We start from the raw sequence: 18,576 nt of genomic DNA, 5'->3' as shown, positions 1-18,576 counted from the left end.
AAAATTACATCATAAAAGAGGTAATATTCAACCTTCCAAAATTACACCTTCCAAATTTACCCAATTTTTTACTGTGCAGTGTCGGCAAGAAACACGTTTTTACCGAATATTTCAAAACTCTACTATTTATTGTTCTGTAGCTTTTGTTTAGTGAGCTTTATTGCCTTCGGGGAGTTGTTTGGGACATCATAGACTATTCTTCTAGGATATTAGTTTCATAAAATAATAAAACATGAAATTAAGACAAAAATGTGAGTTTGCCCATAATAATTTTCATACAAATCACAATCGCTTTGTATTTTCAGACAAAATGTGTAAACATTCAATTTTAATTTTGGATGTTTACACATTTTGTCTGCATTTTGAATGTTTGGAATGACTTTTGAATGAACGTTGTTATCCTGTAGAAATGTTGGTAAAAAGGCACGCACTTGAAACTCTCTACGGTAAACAGAATTCATAATATTGCAAAAATTGCTCTTTACTCCTACTAACCTGGAAGCCATCGTACGTCCAGCTGCCGAACTTCATCACACACGTTTGCTCATCGAAGGAAAGTACTCCACGTCGATCTCGCAGGAACTCTTGTAGATGGCCGGTGGCCGCCACTCGACGCGGCCCGTATAGTTGAGGGTGGCCTTCGTGGCCAGTGTCACCTCGAAGTTTCCATCTGCGTTGTTGTACAGCACAATGTCCGGCCGCCAGATGTGATCGGAGGGAACGTGCAGCATTTCCACGCCACCGTACTCTTTTGGCTCCCACTTGAGTTTGTAGTCATACCACGTCTGCTCTACCCATAGGTTGGTGGTCATAATTTGGTTTTTCAAATTCTGTGGAATAAATTTAGAAATGTTTTTGCATTGCACACACATCTTGGGGCGAATCGTGACGAAACGTACCACATCAATTAGTTGGGACAGTTTGAGCTTTATTTTTACGGTCAATGCGTCTGTGACATTCACAACAGGCCTAACTAGTTTGTTGTAGTTGCTGAGAAGATCATCGTAGAGACGTTTTGCATCAGGATTTCCCGCGCATACTGCAAGTAGAGAGAGAGAAAGAGAAAAAGAATGGAAAAGAACCATGAGTTCGAGGGACAAGTTTCGTCCTAAATTAGATTTGCCAAATCTCAAAACGAAGTTCAGCTTGATGCCTTGAGACTTTTGGCAACACTGGTCAGCGCACAGTGGTGGTGCTGATGGTGAAAAAGTTTGACTCTTCTTCGGTCTGCGCGCCGCAATGACCAGCATTCTTTCAAATATTCCTAGCGGAAAGAGATAGCAAAAAGTTATGCTGCTTCCTCCGAAGTTTTCGTGGACGATAAATTTCAAGTTTCTTGGGAAAACTGTTCCCACTTGGCCCATCGACCGACCAGCAGCTACATTACCGGGGACACAATTAAGGTGGAATTAAATTTAGGGCTTCTTTCGACAACATTTTTGCCCAGGGTTTCGCTTCCTTGGGTGGTGGTGCCGCCGCCTTGGCGCGTGGAATGACATTTTTCACCATGGGTAAACTGCATGCAACAGCGGCGAGCGATAACAACTTTCGGGAGGTAAAAAACAATACATTATTGTTACAAAACTTTGTAACTTTAGGGTTTTTGAACATTTCGTCAGGGTATAGCGTGCAACATACCATGGCTTTGATCCCAAAACACTTAAAGTAGTTTTGTGGTTGTTTATGACCAGGATTCCAAAAAAGCCAATGGTTGGCTTTAATTAGTTTTTAATCACTATTTTTTACTAAACACAGCGATGATGCTTTTTTTAGTCTATGTATTCATAAATAACTTATGTATTGTTAAGTATGCGGCCAATCGCGCCAGAAAGGCTTTCAATGAAGAGTCTTCATAGACAGGAACGATCAAGATTCCAGAAACGGGCGACTTGCATCGGCTTTGATTTTCATCCTTACTTCCAAACTAATGAATTTAAACGACAAGATTGTCTAATTCTTCTAAAAAGTGAGTAATCTCAGCAATTTTTAATTTTCGTTTTTGTAACAAAAAGTTAGAAAAAGTCAACTAATATTTCAATCAGAATGAAATGGATTGTTGAATTTCCCGAAGCCAGTCTTTCATTGTGATATTGATAATATTCTTCAGAGAAGGGGTCGCGCATAAACCACAAAATCTTAAAATTTGTAAATTTTTGCCCAACCCATATAATTTTCTGTTGAGAATAAATATAAGGATGACCCCTAAAAAGGACATTTATAAATTTTGATAAAATTTGTTGAATAATTTCTTTCAAGGATACATTTTTTTATAGATTTACCAGCATATAACAGGGCAACAATAGTTTGTACTTAATGTGTTTTTTTTAGGAAAATTTTTCAAAACATCGATTCATAACTCAAATATTGGTACCCTATCTGTTAGCTGTTGCTGGATGTTACATCACAATTGATGTCATAGTTTATTTGTTAAATTTATTATTAATTCAAAGTGGTAGGCAGAGTCAAAAGGTACTTAATGTATCGAATAAATCAACAATTCAAAAAATGCTTTTACAAACAAGATAGAGTGATGCATTCTGAATCAAGTTTTTAATTTTGTTTTTGAAACAAATGTTGCCAAACTTTCGAAGCTTTCCCCAAAATAAATGAAATGCGACCAATGTGGTTAAATGGGTCCAGTTAGTTCTTGAAAAACTGACTACGATTTTGGTCACATAAAGCCGATATATGAACACATTTTTTCATCCATTTTAACCTCAAGTTAATCTTAACTGAAGTTGGAAGGGGTCGGTGGTAATTTTTAAGAGGGCTGAATTGAGAGTCGAACGGAGTTGGAGTCTGTAATATATCATACGGCTCAAAACCATGGTAATGAGATAGAGAATTGAATCCAACTTAAAATGAGTGATATCTGCAAAAAAATCATGTATGCTAATTTTAAACAAATAAAACATATTCGTTCAGATTAACAGTTAAATACAATTAAAATAGAGAAACTAGTCACCACAACTATCTTCTAGATTTATGTTTTCAAATAAGGGAATAATATTTGAACAACAGGTGTTTGACGTATCGGCCGGAAATAACCCTTAGAAAATTGCTATTCAATTTATTTTATTTTAAGCATATTGTTTTCATAATACATCATAATTCAACATTCAAGTCTACGGAAAATTGCACCACACACCGCGGTTACCATCCCCAACCCGTTAAACGTATCGTAAATTGAATTCAGCAGCATGTTACCAACCATTAACACTGCGGCAAAACAAGCCTGAAAATCTCGTATCCATATAAATTGATTCGAAATTCGACTAGGACTTGGTTTGAGCGCGAAACCAGGAACAGCACGTGTCGGTCACGACGAGGTGAAGCCAATAAAAAAACAAGGAGAAAAAAGAGCAGGCAAGCAGAAACAATCTTGCCTCAGCAAATGTATTATTACACGATCTGTCGAACATTCGAAAAAGAGACAGAATATGGCGCGCGAGCGAAGCAAAAAATAAAATAAAATCTAGACACGAAAGAAATGTCCTGCTATAGTACCAGCAGTAGGGTGGAATAAACTTTCGTAGTCTATCACCCCAGATTAAGAGGGGGTGCTGCTCGAGGAAGGCTGAAAAGGGATTTGTGGGTGTGCCAGAATTGCTGAAACAATTGAATGTATCAATTTCTCAAGTGTCATCTCACTTTGAAACAGTAAAAGCAGCATTTTCTTCCCAATTCCACAATATCTGTGTCTCCAGCTGTCTATTGATTTGATTTCAGTCTCAAGCACACTATATAACGTCTTCAACGATCCCATCTTTATCAACCCTTAGCCCCCACCGTCCCAGTTGCCTGGGTGGGTAAATTTGAACCAAATGTTGAAACAATAAACGCCCTTTTCTCCGTCGGCTGGCAGCAACCCCTCGTTGATATTGATACGTATCGAATGATGGTGGAGGCTGGCAACAAAGAGGTGGGTGGCAAAGTAATTTCCTCCCTTGTAACACTTTCTCGACCCCCATTTTCTTTTTCCCTTGGGGAAGGAACACGCAGTTTTGCTCCTCAGCGCCATGGCAACGTGCGTGTCGGTTTGCCAAGGGTTGGAGTAGGACAGGAACCCGTATTGCCTGTAACCGGCTGGCTCTTTCACCCAGATAAACAACGCGCGTTGGGGGAAAACACCAATTAGGAAATTTGCTTAAATCCTGTCCTTCCGTTTGTTGCTGATGGTGGTGTTGAAAAGAAACTTTAGTGTCACGCAATCCTGAGTAATGTTAATAGAATCGTTTTAATGGTGTGCAAACACGTTCCTCTGAAACCTATCTGTCGGGAGTTCAAATCCTTTACAAATTTTGTGTAGGGGATTCGGTGTCATGAGTATCCTTTAGCAAACTGCCCAATTGTTTTTTCGAAAAAAAAAAATTTCCTTTCTTAAGGAGGTCATTTTGAGCAACTTTTGTTCTACAAAAAACTTTACTTCTCTTGTTTCATTTTTAGCATTTTAATTTGCATTTATCTTGTGTAGTTTATCTTTGTTTTCGGTAGTATTTTGCATATTCTACCACCTCCTAGCATTACATTTTCATGCTTTACAGTCACTTTTTCAATTGTTTTGCTTGTTCTCACATTTTATGCTATAGAATGCCACCATTATCATTTAAATTGTAAAATAATTGTAAAGACATAGTCTGCGACACTACAAAACTTACTGAGCATACTTCTTTAAAAAACACAGCCAAAGTTGATCCCTAAAAAGTACATTTGTCAAAACATTGAAAAAGTCACATAAAACAATCAAACTTCTAACCCTCAAATTTTCTAAAAGTTTAAGAGTTCTTCTTTCTAATGCTTTTTAAAGATCAAAAATAAGTTGAAAAATTGATTTTTGACGAGTTTTTATATCAAAGCCCGTCTAAAGGTGGGGTTGGGTTGTAGAGGGTTAAAAATAATTACATAATTTTTGTTGATACTTCCAACAAACAAAATGGCGGTTTACGCTAGTTTGTTTTGACGGTTAGAATGACGAGCACCGTTTGCATGGACTTAACACAGTTCGATGCTGTCATCGATGTCATGCAGGAAATTCGTCATAAATTGACTAAAGGCGTGTTTGTTATTATTTACATATCGAGCGCTTTGCTCATTCAAGCTCGAATGCTAAACAGCGTTTTTTATTCGAAACTATAGTGTGACAAGAAGCAAATCACGCCAATTTACTAGTAATTCAAATAAGTCGTAGTTTTCAGCATAACCCAAGTTCCACTAGAAGGTTAAAAAAACCTTCCCTTTCTTCCAGCAACCGTAGTGACGATATAAACGACGACAGCACGCCAGAGATGAATATTAAAAATTATGGACGGCAATTTGGATACTTTTATGGCCATCTTTCAACCCACCAGTCAACACTGACGAGAACAGACTGTGTTTCAAAATGCTGCTCCATAACAATAATTATAACAGCCACCTTTGCCCTAACTACCACAAGGATTGCTTCGCAAACAAAACAATCACCAGATTATGTCTTTATTTGTTTAGCCTTTGAGTTGGATGGGGTATAGAAAAGTTGGCATTGAATGCTTTGATGACAAATCATTTTCTATTTAAATTGAATTCAAAATCTTAAATTTACTATTTATTTTATGATATTTTGTAACAAAACTAACTACAAAAAGTTATGTCTGTACGCATAGCCATTATTTATTATGACAGAACAAAAGTTATCACCATAGCATAATCAGTACTTAACTCATTTCAACGAATATCTGCTCCAAAATTAAGTTGGATGTGCTTGATGTATCCCTTCATTTTCCACGTTTTGTTGCAAACATCACAAAAAGAAATTACAAAATTAATTCCAAAATAAATCACGACGTTCAGAGCATATGCTAAACATGACAATTCCTTGATAATGATGTCACTCTTCATAAGAAAGAAGTTGCGCTCCGATCGTGCTATCTTGACACACTCTGCAAGTGCGCAATTCACAATTTTGATAAAAACTTGGTACTCCAACCAAACAACCAAATTTTGGGACCATACACAGAACGGATCAGCCAAACAAAACGTGTTTGTTTATATTACGTGCGCTTTTTTGTTTGCTTATTCAAGATCAAAAATTGAAGCGCGTTTTTCTTGGAACGCCAAAAAGGCGGATGTGACGAGATAGCACACGAACACTTCAAAATGCCTAATGGCCTAATGGGCTTCTATGTGAAAAGTTCGTCAGAATCAACAGTACACTGAAAATTCAACAAATTTGAAGCAATTTGTTTAAACTGCCATCAGTGATCCAAAACAAGTTTTTTTTTACAATGACCCGTTAAGAGAATCGGGCCTCATTTACAAAGTGATTTAATGTTAACATTTTAAGGTTGATGTTAACATTCCGTAGGTCGTCTTAACTAAGGTACTATACCATCCCTTTACTATGCAATCGAATCCAGAAGGGAAAAGATCACCAGTTGTGTTGGTCAGAGCCGAGATTTGAACCCCGATCAACCGCTCACGAGGCGGAAGCGTTACCACGTTACGCCACGTGACTCGGTTCAAAACAAGATACGACAATAATAACTTAAACGATATGAATTACTATAAATTAAATGATCATGGATAAACTACCAATGTTTTCACAAAAAACTAACTTAATCCACCTATGTGGTTGGTGCCTTCCTCACTCTTTTCCAACAATGGGTGATATGTAATATGATGGGTTTGGACACAAATTTGATCCAAAAAAACACACATATCACTCAAGGGCTCATAAGTGGCATTATAAGTGGTCAGAACTCGAGACAGGGTTGCCAGATCTTTAATGTTTTGGATTCGTTGGAAAGGTCTTTCGATTACCTAATCAACGATGGGTCGGATGATGGATCCGGACATTGTTTACATACATTTAAATGAGATCCGGCTACAAAAAAGTACATAAATATCATTTAAGACGGGATATCTCGAGACAGGGTTGCCAGATCTTCAATGTTGTAGATTCGTTGGAAAGGTCTTTCAATTACCTAACCAACGATGGGTCGGATGATGGATCGGGACATTGTTTACATACATTTAAATGAGATCCGGCTACAAAAAAGTACATAAATATCATTTAAGACGGGATATCTCGAGACAGGGTTGCCAGATCTTCAATGTTAAAGATTCGTTGGAAAGGTCTTTCAATTACCTAACCAACGATGTGTCGGATGATGGATCTGGACATCGTTTACATACATTTAAGTGAGATCCGGCTTCAAAAAAGTACATAAATATCACTTAAGTGGTTATAACTCAAGACAGGGTTGCCAGATCTTCAATGTTGTAGATTCGTTGGAAAGATCTTTCAATTACCTAACCAACGATGGGTCGGATGATGGATCGGGACATTGTTTACATACATTTAAATGAGATCCGGCTACAAGAAAGTACATAAATATCATTTAAGACGGGATATCTCGAGACAGGGTTGCCAGATCTTCAATGTTAAAGATTCGTTGGAAAGGTCTTTCAATTACCTAACCAACGATGGGTCGGATGATGGATCCGGACATCGTTTACATACATTTAAGTGAGATCCGGCTTCAAAAAAGTACATAAATATCACTTAAGTGGTTATAACTCAAGACAGGGTTGCCAGATCTTCAATGTTGTAGATTCGTTGAAAAGGTCTTTCAATTACCTAACCAACGATGGGTCGGATGGTGGATCCGGACATTGTTTACATACATTTAAATGAGATCCGGCTACAAAAAAAGTACATAAATATCACTTAAGTGGTCATAACTCGAGACAGGGTTGCCAGATCTTCAATGTTGTGGATTCGTTGGAAAGGTCTTTCGATTACCTAACCAACGATGGGTCGGATGATGGATCCGGACATCGTTTACATACATTTAAGTGAGATCCGGCTTCAAAAAAGTACATAAATATCACTTATGCGGTTATAACTCGAGATAGGGTTGCCAGATCTTCAATGTTGTAGATTCGTTGGAAAGGTCTTTCAATTACCTAACCAACGATGGGTCGGATGGTGGATCCGGACATTGTTTACATACATTTAAATGAGATCCGGCTACAAAAAAGTACATAAATATCATTTAAGACGGGATATCTCGAGACAGGGTTGCCAGATCTTCAATGTTGTAGATTCGTTGGAAAGGTCTTTCGATTACCTAACCAACGATGGGTCGGATGATGGATCCGGACATCGTTTACATACATTTAAGTGAGATCCGGCTTCAAAAAAGTACATAAATATCACTTATGCGGTTATAACTCGAGACAGGTTTGCCAGATCTTCAATGTTGTAGATTCGTTGGAAAGGTCTTTCAATTACCTAACCAACGATGTGTCGGATGATGGATCCGGACATTGTTTACATACATTTAAATGAGATCCGGCTACAAAAAAAAGTACATAAATATCACTTAAGTGGTTATAACTCGAGACAGGGTTGCCAGATCTTCAATGTTGTAGCTTCGTTGGAAAGGTCTTTCAATTACCTAACCAACGATGTGTCGGATGATGGATCCGGACATTGTTTACATACATTTAAATGAGATCCGGCTACAAAAAAAGTACATAAATATCACTTAAGTGGTTATAACTCGAGGCAGGAATGCCAGATCTTCAATGTTGTAGATTCGTTGGAAAGGTCTTTCAATTACCTAACCAACGATGTGTCGGATGATGGATCCGGACATTGTTTACATACATTTAAATGAGATCCGGCTACAAAAAAGTACATAAATATCACTTAAGTGGTTATAACTCGAGACAGGGTTGCCAGATCTTCAAAGTTGTGGACTCGTTGGAAAGGTCTTTCAATTACCTAAATAACGATGTATAACATGATGATGTTTGGTTCAGTTTACTGCCATTTATTCATCTTCCGAAAATATGCGAAAACACATTTTTATACATAACTTTTGAACTACTTATCGAAACTTCAAACAATTCAATAGCACCGTATGGGACCCTAAACCAAGTCGAATGCGACTGGTTTGGTCAAATTCGGTTCAGCCAGTGCTGAGAAAACTGCGTGACATTATTGGTCACATACACACACACATACACACACACATACCCACACACATACACACACACATACACACACACATACACACACATACACACACACATACACACAGACATTTGTTCAGTTTTCGATTCTGAGTCGATATGTATACATCAAGGTGGGTTTTCGAGCTTTTAATGAAAAGTTCAATTTTAGAGCAGGATTATAGCCTTACCTCAGTGAGGAAGGCAAAAGGATAACATTTTGTGAAACCTGGTTTCAAAGGACCTAGAAGTGATTGCATTATTTTTCAACTCTTCATATTATGTCAAAATGAAAACGAACATGTTTTTAAGTTACGAAAAACTCCTACCAAGATACATGTCTAATTATTCAACTAATTGGCCAACTCATTGGCGGTTAATAAACATTCAAAATCTCGTTAAAACGTCACCGCCACCGCTTTTGAAAATATTGCCAGTGAGGAAACGCGACCTTTTTAAGCTGATTACTCCCACGGTTATGATTTTGGAATAATTAATAACACCAACAGCCATAAGTTGTTGGCTGCCAGTCTACCCCCCTCAGGCCACATTTCAAGTCACTTTTAACGTTCAGCGACGGGTTGGGAACCACAACCCGGAACCGGAGCTGTCCAGAGTTGCCTTTGAACTCTGTCCCGACATCCAGCGTTGGTTGGTAGGTTAAATCTGAGCCCGTTTCCTCTCCCAGGGGCAAGTGCATCCGTTTTGCGAGTCCGCTAAGTCGGCTTGGCGGCGATGACTCGGTGAACACGAAGAGTAGGTACTTTTATGATCGTTAACATTGCTGTCCAGAAAACCGTAACTCCCACCCACGTCGGCATGGGTTGCCGGAAAGGGTCTTAGTCGGTCTGCCGGCAAAATTATATTCCCACGAAAGGAGTTACTTCTGTGGTAGCGCGCCTCAGTTATGGCACAGTGACGCGGGAGTACGGTGAAAAAAGTGTGCACCTATAAAAGCAAACGGGAGCTCACAACGACAGAGAAGCAAGAGCGTAATGGCACTACCGGACGGAACGCTCCAGCCGTCGCGACGACTCATCGGATGGGAAAAGTCTCGACAGAGTGTATAACCACACGCCGCGCCGTAAAAAGCATGACATATCGTTTAAATTAATGAATCTGCACAATCTCTTCGTTTAACATTTATTTCCTGCTTCCCGTTCTCCGGGATGACTTTTTCACTTTCACTACCTAGGTAGAGATATTCGTGTTCATATGTTTGTTAATTTGCCTGGCGTTGGTGGTGTTGGTTTACATGGGTTTTACGATGCACTTCAAAAATGTAACATAATTGTTGTGAAGTGCCAACATTGTGAAGTGCAAAGGAGAGTTCACTCATTTTCATACCAAAATATAGCAAAAAGTCAAAATGTTTAAAAAATTCCGTTTTTTTTATTTTTTTAAATAGTGTCCATGATTGTTTATTTCTGAAATGTTCAGAAAATTGAGCATGAGCATGAGCATGAGAGATCACCCATGGTTGCCCCTCCGTTGCTGAACAGAACCGTAATATCCTTTCAGCACTACTGATCATAGGCTTCGACGATCTAGTGGTGTTTCCCTTATCAACAGCATGTATGAATGCGCTGAAAAGATAAAACACCATGATTGCTAAAGCTAGATCAGTTGCGAATAGGTAACAGTCATTGGCCACCAACGGCGCCCGCCATGTCAGTTTGTAGATCTCGATTTTAAGGGACGGGAATGTTAGTTAGCGCAGGTTGCTACTAGGGCAGCTGATTTACTCTGTGCTTACACCCCACAAGCGCCAGGAGCCTGAAAATTGGTTAGTAGGATAGGGTGTTTGGTCAGGATTCATCATAGAAGATGATGATGCGAACCAAAATCATAGTGTTTGTTGAAAGGTATTATGTTTTATTCTCAAGGCAAGCAATCGGATTGCGGTTCCTTGGATCGCACCTTCTTACGCCGTACGATGTATGGCACCACACCCATCCCAAGAAGGTCATACAGTTCATCGACTGTATTGCGCCGAATTGGGATAAACCATGTCTGCAAAATAACCCCTCGTCTTCCGATCCAATGGATACGAGTAATTTGTAGTATGGACAGTAACCAGGGTACATCACAAAAGATAGCCTTCTCAGGTGGTCGCAGTGAACTTAACCCAATGCCCATTGGGCAACAAAAAAAAAAAAAAGCAATCGGATGCTGCGGATGAGACATTTCCCCTTTAACTGTTGTTAAATTTTTAATGAAATGGTTTAATCTTAGACAGCCGGCTGTGGAAAGATAAAACCAAATAATATTTGTTTATAGTATGAGGTGTTAAACGCAATGCTGCAATGATAGCGTAGTCTGATTTTTAATTATATAATCATTTAGTTCATGAATTTGTTACGGAATAGACGCGACGAACTCAATCATCAAGTGCCTTCCTATCTTCTTTCTATTAGCTAGATTAGGTATTGATTTTCGTTGCCTCTCGAGCTACGATGCTATGGAGAGGGCTTAACACACAAACAACCGACGTCGAGCCCTCCGAGCTACGGAGCTATGGGAAGGTCTTTTCAACACAAAAAAGACTAGCGCACCACACGACGTTCTTGATGAATCAAAATAATTTTGTTACGCGATAAACCTAACGAACTCGGATCGTTTTTATCGAAAACTATATCACAATTCACGACAAAAATGCGAAACAAAAGGCACACACAAAAAAAAATCACTTTTCACTCCGAATATTTTTTACGACCACGCGCTCCCTTTGCCAATTATGCACTGATGACGCTGCATTTTCAGAGGGTAATCTTCTCCTCGCAGCGCACAATTCACGACAAAAATGCGAAACAAAAGGAACAAACAAAAAAAAAATCACTTTTCACTCCGAATATTTTTTTACGACCACGCGCTCCCTTTGCCAATTATGCACTGATGACGCTGCATTTTCAGAGGGTAATTTTCTTTTCGCAGCACACAATACATGACAAAAATGCGAAACAAAAGGCACACACAAAAAAAAAATCACTTTTCACTCCGAATATTTTTTTACGACCACGCGCCCTTTGCCAATTATGCACTGATGACGCTGCATTTTCAGAGGGTAATCTTCTCCTCGCAGCGCACAATTCACGACAAAAATGCGAAACAAAAGGCACACACAAAAAAAAAATCACTTTTCACTCCGAATATTTTTTTACGACCACGCGCTCCCTTTGCCAATTATGCACTGATGACGCTGCATTTTCAGAGGGTAATCTTCTCCTCGCAGCGCACAATTCACGACAAAAATGCGAAACAAAAGGCACACACAAAAAAAAAATCACTTTTCACTCCGAATATTTTTTTACGACCACGCGCTCCCTGATCGCAGATAGTGCGTCCATCCCGGGAATTCCCGGGACAAAAATCCCGGGATTTTTTCAAAACCGGGAATTCCCGAATCCCGGGAATTTTCATAATTTGTCCCGGGAATTCCCGAAATTGAAAAAAAAAAAAACAAATTTTGGTCTGAAAATTCAAATTTTGTTGTAGAAATAGATGAACAGTAAAATACATAGTAATCGATACGAACTTTAAAGCATTAAAATTTGTATTCGGCATATATCAGTTTTAATTTGACTGATAAGAGAAAATTGATTATAATTCAGTCATAGATCTGCAAAATGCCTGGCGCAATAAATATTTTCTATTTAAGTTTTCGTATTTTTGAAGACTATTTATCATATTTATATTTATGATATTATAATTGAAAATTATCATCTTAAATTATTTTTCTTTAAACTCCGGATTTTGGGGAAAGTAACGAAATAAGACAGCTATTTAAGAAAAAAATGCATCGTGTTTTGAATAACATTGGTTAAAACAGGAACAGAAAAAAAAATTAGTACACCGATTTCCAAATGTATTGCTCTGAAATCTCCTGTACCTTTTCAGCCTGTATTCCTGATTTTCCCTAGTTGACGGTAGTAACTTGAAGAGAATTATTAAAATATGTTTTATATAAAATAAAACATTCAACAGTTATCTCAAATTTTGCATTGACTGTTTTTTTTTTAAATATGAAGGACAATAGCTTATAGGAACTTTTTTTTCAAAAAAAAAAACTCTTGTGTTGTTGTCGCTTCTCGTTTTTGTAGATATTTTCAAAGAAATTTGTCTAGCTTTTCTAGTTATGGCATATATTAAAATATATAGAAGAAATTTATTTATAAAACTCTTATTTAATTTGAATAACATTGAAAATTTAAATTTAAACTTTTTTTTAAATAAAAAAAAAACAATTTTTATTTCTTTTAAGTTATTTAAAAACTGTCGTCCTTGTTTAGATTGAAGTGTAGATTGTCACCAATTATTATTATTAAGCTTGAAAACATATCAAATATTATGAAAACATACATTTTATGACTGCTTAAAAAATTTCCCGGGATCCCGGGAATTCCCGGGATTTCAAAAATATTTTTCCCGTTTCCCGGGAAATTCAAAACCCGGGAAAATTGGACGCCCTAATCGCAGACTAGAGCAGAGCAGCTAGAAACCACTTCGTCGAGACGAGACACAACAAGGACATCAAGTATCGTGATCAACTGTACCTGGTTCATCTCGAGAAAGGATCGACAACGCCGTCTGAGCTGAAAGCAGTTCGGGCAATTTTCAACATCATCGTGACTTGGGAACGTTATCGTCCAGTGCACCGTGACGTGACACAATGTTCGAACTGTTTGCAGTTTGGGCATGGTGGAAGGAACTGTTTCATCAAGAGTCTTTGTGCAACCTGTGGAGGTGAGCCCAAAACTCAAACTTGCAACACAATCAACTAGAACAGCGAAGCTAAATGCTTCAATTGTGGCAGCGACCATTCGACCAAGAATCGGAGCTGCCCAAAACGAGCTGAGTTTGTAAAAAAATCGGCAGCAAGCGACGATGAGGCAAATCGTCGCAAAACACCACCAGCATTCACGGACGTGGATTTGCCTGCTTTGGCGTCACCAGGAGCGGTATCTGCTCGAGTGGTTCCAAATCAGCAGCCATTGCCGTTGAATCAGCGACAAAGAGTTGCAGTGAATACAACTCCTCCAGGCTTCAGTCAGCAAACGAGGGAAAACTAACCAGCATCAACGGATGAATGCAGCAGTGACCTGTTTTCACCACAAGTCCTGAACGTTTTCATCGAGATGACAACAACACTGCGTGGTTGCAAATCTCTTGCGGAACAAGTAAGAAAGCTTGGAGAATTTGTCTTAAAATACAGTTCGTAGTTTCCTCTTTCTACTGATTTTGAATATTTCAATGAATTTACTTTTTTTAGTTTTAAGTTAGGATGAGTTGTTTAAGTGATTTTTTTTTTGCAAAAATGTGAAACAATTTGAATTAAATAATGTGAACGAAAAATACAACAAAGATGAAGAGCATTAAGCCATACCACTTAGAATGTAAATGAAATGTTATTATTACAAGAAAGTTCAATAAAGACATATTTAATTTAAAAAAATGTTTTCCGCTTGTGGAGCAGGGGTTCATTTTTTCTGGGCACTCTAATGGACAATCATTGACACTATTTGAAAAAGTGAAAAAACCGGTATTTAACGGACAAAATTTAACTTTGAATGGCTATATTTTTAAAAAGGTGCACTTAACGGTACACATCAACAATAGCTTTTGCACCTATATGTTTGTTACAGACTTTTTAGTATCTTCAAAACTACGGGATCTATCGATATGATTTTTAATTCATCCCCTAAAGTACTGTCTTCAATGTTATTTACAACAAAGTTTGATCATTTTTACAATCAGATTGTTGCAGGATTGGGTCCGTAAGTTTAACAATTTTGGAACAAGAAGACAACAACTTCCTTGATTGATGTGCACCCTTAATAAAAAAAATGTAAAATACTTTTCGATCACAAAAAAAATCAGGACAAAAAAAAATATTTACAATTTTTTTTTTTACAGAAATCATTATTTTAAAAAATGTAACCGTCGTCATAACGTCCAACTTCTGAATGTGGGTATTTGTCCCCTAAAACAAAAAAAAATAAAAAAAAATCGTCGGATTTTGAAAAAGTGATTTTTTGTGAAAAATGGTTGATTTAAAAATTACATTTTTTTCCGCGTACCAATTTTTTATGTATAGTCCTCATCAATACTTACAACTTTGCCCCAAAAAAAAAATCCTCAAAATGTAATAGATTTCAAACATGCAAAGTTTTAGCCAAATAAAAAAAAATATGTAATAGGGTAATTCTCCGCCAACTCACACAGCAGTTGCCCCGACCCCTCTTCGATTTGGGTGAAACTTTGTCCTAAGGGGTAACTTTTGTCCCTGATCACGAATCCGAGGTCCGTTTTTTGATATCTCGTGACGGAGGGGCGGTACGACCCCTTCCATTTTTGAACATGCGAAAAAGAGGTATTTTTCAATAATTTGCAGCCTGAAACGGTGATGAGATAGAAATTTGGTGTCAAAGGGACTTTTATGTAAAATTAGACGCCCGATTTGATGGCGTACTCAGAATTCCGAAAAAACGTATTTTTCATCGAAAAAAACAATAACAACGTTTTAAAAATTCTCCCATTTTCCGTTACTCGACTGTAAAAAATTTTGGAACATGTCATTTTATGGGAAATTTAATGTACTTTTCGAATCTACATTGACCCAGAAGGGTCATTTTTCATTAGAACAAAATTTTTCATTTTAAAATTTCGTATTTTTCTAACTTTGCAGGATTATTTTTAGAGTGTAACAATGTTCTACAAAGTTGTAGAACAGACAATTACAAAAATTTTGATATATAGACATAAGGGGTTTGCTAATAAACATCACGAGTTATCGTGATTTTACGAAAAAAAGTTTTGAAAAAGTTGGTCGTCATCGATCATGGCCGTTCATGGTCACCCGCGACAGACACGGACGACGAAACAAAGAAAAACGAAAAAGAAACTTTTTCAAAACTTTTTTTCGTAAAATCGCGATAACTCGTGATGTTTATTAGCAAACCCCTTATGTCTATATATCAAAAAAATTTTAATTGTCTGCTCTACAACTTTGTAGAACATTGTTACACTCGAAAAAATAATCCTGCAAAGTTAGAAAAAAACACGAAATTTTAAAATGAAAAATTTTGTTCTAAATGAAAAAATTACCCTTCTGGGTCAATGTAGATTTGAAAAGTACATTAAATTTCCCATAAAATGACATGTTCCAAAATTTTTTACAGTCGAGTAACGGAAAATGGGAGAATTTTAAAACGTTTTTAGTGTTTTTTCGATGAAAATATGTTTTTCGCAATTCTGAGTACGCCATCAAATCGGGCGTCTAATTTTACATAAAAGTCCCTTTGACACCAAATTTCTATCTCATCACTGTTTCAGGCTGCAAATTATTATAAAACACCTCTTTTTTCGCATGTTCAAAAATGGAAGGGGTCGTACTGCCCCTCCGTCACGAGATATCAAAAAACGGACCTCGGATTCGTGTTCAGGAATAGAAGTTACCCCTTAGGACAAAGTTTCACGCAAATCGAAGAGGGGTCGGGGCAACTTTTCCCGATTTCGTGTGAGTTGGTAGAGAATTACCCAAAATCAATTTCCGGGTTTGGTGGAGAATTGCTCATAAGCATAAGACGGCCACTTTAATGTTCGAAAAAAATTATGACTTGTTCGTCATGGAATGTAGCTTATGAAAACAAATGATTGCAAAACAACTGTACTGCATTTTAAAACCATTTTCACATTAAGATTTCGAAATGGTGGCTTGATAAGAAACATAAACTTTGAAAAATATTTGAATTGAAATAAAAAAAAGTAAGGCAATCCACTTTAACGACCCCCGGGTCTTTTGTGGTCTCTGCTGCAAGTTTCTGCTCATTTCTAGGCGTCCGAAGGTTATGTGCACTTGTGGTGAGTCACCCAAAACCTCTTTTACGCAAATGGACCGACGTTTTACTTTCCCATCCGATAGAAGGCGTGATCAGGCAAATCTCGTCTCGATAAATGCCACCGGGCCCGTCTGGGATTGAACCTAGGCCATACTGGGGTTTAGAGGCTACCAAGCTATCCACTAAACCACCGGACCCGGCTGAATTGAAAAAGCTTTTTTTAAACAAAATCTTCAAAGCCGGAACTGAACTTATCCTATCTTCATAAACAATGCACTGTCATCTGGGGCGAATTGAAACAGCTGGTATATTGATTGATTTGTTCACTTCTGATTAGAACCAGCACAAAACTAGCGCTTTAAAAAACCGCTGTCCCTTGTATAAAGCACATCCAATTAATTTTCGATAGCTGTATATTGTTTGTCATTGATTTTTCCGAAACTAACAATTCCGTCCCAAATTGATAATTAAACGGAAATCGTTTCTATTTGTTGCCCATTACCGATACTCTCCTGTGCGAATGGTCGTTAGAAAATCATAAAAATTCACTCCCCCAGCTTCTTCACACATTCATTGGCGGGGGAAGAGTCAAACGGTCGTTTTTGGCTGTCCCGTAGGGCTTCCGCCCAGGAAACTGCAGAACAAAAGTTTCCATCACTGGCACACCGCTGCTGTTCGTGTTGTAAAACCAAATTGGGGAGATATTGTCCGGGCAGTTTTCCCTGCAGCCACATTCTTCATTTCACCCCCCAAACTCTGGTCTCCTTCTGTTCTGCCACCGACCGCGGCAGTGTCCTTTTGCCCTATCGTGGTTGGTAGTTCTGGTTTCCTAACCAAACAGAGTGGCCAAGTGGGACCGACCGGGAGCGGCAGGAGCAGAACCGACGAACGATTTCTGGTGCCATTGTCAAGTGCTTTGTTTGATTCAATAGGCACCAGAGAAACCCAAAGCCGACAGAGAATAGGAAGTTTGCTCAGTTCAATAGTTGTATTGTTTTAGGATTATCATCTCTGGCGGTTCTTTTTTTATGCCGAGTTGTAGCTTTCAGAAGTGCCATCGAACCCAACTGACCATGGCTATTCTATACCTTGCGAACAAGGGTTGTTCAAGGGTAACTTTCAATGGTCTCCAAAACCACAGCCGCGAGCTAGTTCGGGCGATCTTTCACATCAACATCGAGGTTTTTTTTGCTGGGTTTGCGGACAAACCACAGAAATGGCAATAATTTTTGATAGCTCACAGATTTACCACAAAAGATGGGACCAATTTCCACAAACCGCATAAACTCGTTCTGCTACGTCAAGTGTCCTTAATTTTCGCATTTCAATCATGTCGGGTTGGTTATTGAAAAATGTGCTGAATGCTTCATTGAGCGGATTAAACTTATCCATACCATGTCACGTCAACACATGGCAAATATGGGCAAAAAAATAAAAAATATAAATATTGAAATAACAAGCCATAGTTTTAACATTTGCATGGAAAAAGTGTTTAAAAATGCATTTTACACTAGTTCAGTAGTTTTGCAATTATTAGTTTTCAAAAAATGTAAGATTTGACGAAAACAAAAATTTTAGCAAAAAAAAAACATTTTGCGATAACATCGAAAATTTTCAAAAATTCGAAAGATTTTTAAATCAACCCAAACATTCTTAAAATGATCCCAAACCTTCTTAAAAATGGAATGAAAAACGCAGGGTAATGAATTTTAAATTTATTTCAGCTGATCCATTGAAATTT

General features: G+C 37.9%; 1 protein-coding gene across 1 annotated transcript in view; it reads right to left on the bottom strand.

Annotated features, from left to right (window-relative positions):
- The window catches only part of LOC6048699 (acetylcholine receptor subunit alpha-like), a 282,182-nt gene that overhangs the window by 79,931 nt on the left and 183,675 nt on the right, over positions 1 to 18,576 (bottom strand). The window contains 3 exon segments of the mRNA XM_038248068.1: positions 496 to 551; positions 554 to 830; positions 900 to 1,039. Of these exon segments, the coding sequence (XP_038103996.1) occupies positions 496 to 551; positions 554 to 830; positions 900 to 1,039 (473 nt within the window).

Source organism: Culex quinquefasciatus, chromosome 1 (genome assembly GCF_015732765.1).
Source record: "Culex quinquefasciatus strain JHB chromosome 1, VPISU_Cqui_1.0_pri_paternal, whole genome shotgun sequence".
Classification (NCBI taxonomy): Eukaryota; Metazoa; Arthropoda; class Insecta; order Diptera; family Culicidae; genus Culex; species Culex quinquefasciatus.
Note: the sequence above shows the minus strand (reverse complement) of the source record. Positions and strands in the feature narration are given on the sequence as shown.